This window comes from Myotis brandtii, unplaced genomic scaffold (assembly GCF_000412655.1).
Source record: "Myotis brandtii unplaced genomic scaffold, ASM41265v1 scaffold393, whole genome shotgun sequence".
NCBI lineage: Eukaryota > Metazoa > Chordata > Mammalia > Chiroptera > Vespertilionidae > Myotis > Myotis brandtii.
The window spans coordinates 2,687,407-2,693,383 of NW_005365070.1; the positions used below are offsets into that span (position 1 = coordinate 2,687,407).

General features: G+C 34.8%; 1 protein-coding gene across 1 annotated transcript in view; it reads left to right on the plus strand.

The window, feature by feature from the left end:
* The window catches only part of LOC102239723 (protein FAM122A-like), a 62,430-nt gene that overhangs the window by 33,354 nt on the left and 23,099 nt on the right, over positions 1-5,977 (plus strand). The window contains exon 8 of the mRNA XM_014545027.1: positions 2,927-3,023. Within this exon, the coding sequence (XP_014400513.1) occupies positions 2,927-3,023 (97 nt within the window). The remainder of the gene's footprint in view (positions 1-2,926; positions 3,024-5,977) is intronic.

Genomic DNA, 5,977 nt, shown 5'->3' on the forward strand with positions numbered 1-5,977 from the left:
CTAAAACTTCCAGGAAATCTCCACCAATGAAGCAAAGAAAAAAAAATGCCTCTATTATTCTGTGAGCAACAAACCAAACTGAGTTGGTGTCTCATACAATTTGCTCATATGATTGCAAAGACAGACAGAAACTCCCGGATTGGAGAGGGCTCCCCTGAGGGCTCCCAGATTGGAGAGGTTGCAGGTTGGGCTGAGGGACGCCCACACCCCCCAGTGCATGAATGTCATGCACCTGGCCTCTAGTATTTTATAAAATCAAATGTTATACAAAAATTTGTCTTAAAGGATTTATTTATTTATAATATATTTGATAAGTTACTAGATACCTTTTATTTTACTCAAACAAAACTATATGTAAAGACATTTTGAAAGCTATAAAATACCATATAAATGTGAATTGAGAAAATTAATTCCCATTTAGTCAACGGTTATGATTTTTATGATGTGAGTATAATTCACCAAGCTAGTTGCCTTAAATGCTTTCTGAAAAAAGGTAGGGAATGAACAAATAAATAGAGTAAATCAGTCATCAAGTATTCTGCTGAATGTCAGCCCCTACCTTACCTCGCCACCACACATACATGTTGATATCATATGAATAAGTTGATAGAAATTAGATACACTTACAACACCAAAATATATGCTAAGGTTCAATGTTTTACTTCTTTATGAGAGCCATTTTTGTTTAAATATATGGAAAATGACCCACCTACTCAGTAATAAAATGGCAATAAAAAACTGAATTTTTTTCTAACTCCCATAATCCTGGATCCCCATTCTAAACTCTGCCTCACTAAGCTATGTTCTTCTTCCTATTTTGTTAACACCACTACCGGATTATAGGCTTAGTATCAACTTTAACTATGATATGAAGGGAAAATGATAAAGGAGATAAAACTTTTAAAATGTGTATTTGCAAAAAAAATTCATTAAGATGGGAAAGAAGGAGGAGGAGGAGGAGGAGGGGAAGGAAAAGAAGAGCAAAACTATAGGGGAAGAAATTGAAATGTACTTCAATGTTCATTGTATTTTGGATTAATTCATGGCAGTCTTCCTAGCAATATACCTAACTCAGCATGTATTTATTATATTCTAAGACTAAAACTAGATCAATTCTGGAAAATACTCTTTTCCAAACTAAATGCATTGTGTTATGAAGATGGATCAATGACCTAGCTTAGGGGTCTTTTGCCAGTGCTGTGAAGTTTGGGCTAGTGTTGAAAAAAACATTCAAGTATATTAACAATTAAATAGCTTTTAGGGAGCTGGGGTTATTTGAGAATTTTTTTAAAACACTTAAATAAAAAAAGTTTTACTAAATTAAAATAATTTTCCTTTAAGACATTTACTCATACAATGTTTTATAACATTGAAAGTGCCTAGCATTTACTTAGAATTTATGATTTAAAAATTGTTTTTATATTGCAATTTTGGCATAATAGACTTGATTTCGGCTCAGTGCATTGGTGGACATGGCATGTCACATGCAAGCTTCTTGTTCCTGGTTTTCAGCTGCTCTGAAGGATGACTGACTCATTTATTCAAGTTGTCCCAAGGAATTCCAAAGCAAGTTCTATATATACCTCATGGCCTATATTTTAAGTCAGACCCTCCTAAATATAACTTATACAAATATGTTAAAAATCCATCTGATCTTTCAGATGCAATAACAAATTAAGCAGATAAAGGTTAGAGTTTCCAAGCATATGAAGGCATAGTCTGTGAAAATAAGCAGCAATTTCTTCCATTAGGAATTAGCAAGAGCAAATAAAGCTTCAAGTGGGAGTTCTGAGAAATCTGCAGAAATTGGACAGCTATAATATTGTTGTATAAGCAATAATGGTTTTAGCAAAGAAAATTTTAATTTTCTTCTCTGATGAATTTGTTTTAATTTGTCTTGTCTTTAATTTAAACCAAAAATAAGAGATGAGTCATTTTTCCATAATGGTGTCAGTGTAATCTTACATAGGACAGGATACCTTTTTGAGCTTTATGAACCATGTTAATACTCCTAAGGAAGGTCTGCGGAAACTGTTTCTATGGGTATTTTTTAATGAGTAGATGGCTTTAGTGTTTTAGCATTTAAATATATTCCACCCTAGAAGTTACGGACTTGGACATCAGTTTTTCTCATAGCCAGATATGGTTATCACATGAATGTGTAACAATGTACCGATTTTAACATTTACTTCAAGGTGAAGGTTATGGCAGTGCAGTTTTGGGAGATTAGATGTTTCTCCTTAATCTTTAAAAATATATTTATTTTGTTCATTGTATGCTACAAAGAATTGATCTATTTATATTTAGTTCAATGTTCATTTTTAGCAAAATAAAGATAGCAATGACCTAATGGTTTAAAATAAGGAATGAGATTAAATTATGGTACAGCCTTACTATATAGCTATAAAAGTCATGCTTTAGAATGTAGTGAATAGTATGATAAAATTATAATCATTAAAAATAAAAAGTAGATTACATATTGGTGTTATATATAGTACAAATCTAATTTAGTTTGAAAAAATTGTATGTACATACACATATTCAGGAATTACTGGAAAGTGGTCATCTCTGAAATGTTTTTTCTTTGTGTGTTCCTGTATTTTATAAACTAACTGCAATGAACAAGTTTTACTTACTTAAAAAATATATTTTTATTGATCTCAGAGAGGAAGGGAGAGGGAGAGAGAAACATCAATGATAGAGAGTCATTGATTGGCTGCCTCCTGCACCCCACTACTGGGGATTGAGTCTGCAACCCAGGCATGTGCCCTTGACCAGAATCCACCCCGGAACCCTTCAGTCCACATGCCGACCCTCTATCCACTGAGCCAAACCGGCTAGGGCAAATTTTACTTTTGCAATGAAAAACATAATAAACATGTTAGATGAAACATATCTCTACCTTGATCTGCTTTTTTTGTAATAGGTGAAATTATATTTGAAGATCAGCCAAAGAGATTTTTCCAAGGCAAAACCAATGTGTTTTCTTCTGAAACTACCCAGCTGTCTGATATAAATATGTGGTGAGTCTTTGTTTTAAAAATATTTTTATTGATTTTAGAGAGCAAGGAAGAGGAAGAGAGAGAAACATCAATGATGAGAGAGAATCATTCATCAGCTGCCTCCTGCACACCCCACACTGGGGATCGAGCCCACAACTTGGGCATTGCCTGACCAGGAATTGACCTCCTGGTTCATAGGTCGATGCTCAACCACTGACCCATGCTGGCCGGGCTGTGGTGAGTCTTAACATGAGGTTTTAAATATTCAGCGGCCATTTTCACTTAATTTTAAGCCTACTTAGCTATTGTATATATTCACAAGTATGGTATATTATTAAATATAAAATATTTTTAGAAGTTATAAAACTAATATCCCCAAAAAACCCATTAATATCCCAAATGGATAATATTAACTTGAGTTCTCCTCCCTAGCACTTATATGTGACATTAATCACTGGTATTAAATTAAGAGGTATTAGAGAAAGACATAAAAATGCAAGGTTGGAAAAAAGTAATCTTCTGCCCATCATTTCTACCTTGGATTTTTGTGTGTCTTGTTAGATGGAGGATATTATTGAAAAATGTGCTGAAAAAGCATGTTTTAATCATCAAAATGAGAAATTCAATGAATGGATATTTATTTATTGTTACTATTGGTTTGTTTTGCTACTCTTGTGAAATTGCTCTTATAAATAGTGCCATTTCTTTGCTTCATATTTTGCATTCATTTGTAGACAAGGCAGAGTACACAGAGGGCTTTTGAATTCTTTTTGTTGTTGTTGTTGTTCTTAATCCTCACCCAAGAATATTTTTCCATTGATTTTTAGAGAGAGTGGAAGGGATGGAAGGAGGGAGAAAGAGAGAAACATTGATGTGAGAAAGACACATCACTTGGTTGCCTCCCGCACGAGCCCCAACCAGGGCCGGGGATCAAACCTGCAACCCAGGTACATGACAGGGAACCGAACCCACGATGCTTCAGTCCAAGGGCTGATGTTCCAATCATTTTGCAAAACTGGCAAGGGCTTGAATTCTTTTATCAAAAAGTGGCATTTTCTTCTTCTAGTCTATCATTTCTTCAGACACTCTTGATGGAAACAACCGCAGTATAAGATCTCCTTGTAATTCACTGGCTAAAATCAGCCCTGTCACAAACTCTCCTGTGTCGCCTGCTGATTCTAGTTCTCCATATATTATAGTTGATGAACTTTCAACTAAGTGATTCACCCATCCCAAGACTTTCTCACCATTGGAGAAACACATGTAGGCATTCTCTTGCTGGTGTACTCCATCTCTCTCTCTCTCTCTCTCTCACACACACACACACAAAGTTGTAGCAATAACATAGTTGTATAGTATAATTTATATTATTTCCTATTCATTTTCCCCTAAAATTCTGTTTATTTATAGAACTTGAATGTCTATGTCCTGTGTATGCCCTTAAAAGTAATGTAGTAATATTTTCAAAGATATTTTTCAAATAAGAACTATGTTGAAGATACAGTTATACGTTTTCAAGTTGCTAATATATAGAAGCATGCTGAACAATTGTTAAAAACAATTGAGAGCTCTATTTATTTATGTGAATACATAAATAAAATTGTGTCTTGATGGAATATTAATGTTAAAATGATTTTTTAAGATTATATACTGAATGTCCATGTTACTTTTTAATATTTTCAGTAATTGCTAGTTTCCACTTGGTTTGGAAAAATCAGCTACTGCAAGATGTTTTTAAAACTAAGCTAGTTGTAGCATACTAATCCAAGGATTGCCTATTTTACACATGGATCCTTGGATACTTAATTTCTTGGGAAGCAATAATGGAAGCAAGATGAATAAAAGCTAGTTGACATTTGACCCGGTAATTCCACTTCTAGGAATATATCCCAAGAAATCATAAACATCAATCAGAAATAATATATGCACCCCTATGTTTATAGCAGCACAATTTACAATAGCTAAGATTTGGAAACAGCCTAATTGCCCATCAGCAGATGAGTGGATTAAAAAACAGTAATACATCTACACAATGGAATACTATGCTTCTATAAAAAAGAAAGAACTCCTTCCATTTGCAACAGCATTGATGAACCTGGAGAGCATTATGCTAAGTGAAATAAGGCAGTCCAAGAAAGATAAGTATCACATGATCTCACTCATCTGTGGAAAATAATGAACAACACAAACTGATGAACAAAAATAGATACAGACACATAGAAGCATAGAACAGACCATCAAACCTCAGAGGGGAGGGTGGGAGGGGGGTAAGAGATCAACCAAAGGACTTGTATGCATGCATATCAGCATAGCCAATGGACACAAGACAGTAGGTGGGTGAGGGCCTGTGCTGGGGGGTGGGTGGGGAGAGGTCAATGAGGGAAAAAGGAGACATATGTAATACTTTCAACAATAAAGAATTTAAATTTAAAAAGCTAATTGATAGGAAGAAAATAATATGTAATTGAGGCTTCATTCAATTTGTACTTTACCTGATTATCCCTGATCAATTTTATATTCTAATTAAGTGTGGAAAAAAGACAATGTCGATAAATTGTGGTCTTTCACATTTCTATAAATAGTATTTTACTCATCATCATGACTACTGATTTGATTAAATAGAGACTTAATATGCTAGGGCTTTTCTGCAAGAATTATGTTCTTTTAGTTGTTCCCTAAGGGCTATAAATATTTGTTTAAGCCCCAGTTTTCTAATCAAAAGTCTAAAGGTGTTTTTTAAATAAGAAAAATCATGTGTTAAAAAATTTAAATCTAGCCCTGGCTGGTTTGGCTCAATGGATAGAGCGTCGGCCTGCGGACTGTAGGGTCCCGGGTTCGATTCCGGTCAAGGGCACGTGCCCGGGATGTGGGCTTGATCCCCAGTAGGGGGCGTGCAGGACGCAGCTGATCGATGTGTCTCTCTCATCGATGTTTCTAACTCTCTATCCCTCTCCCTTCCTCTCTGTAAAAAATCA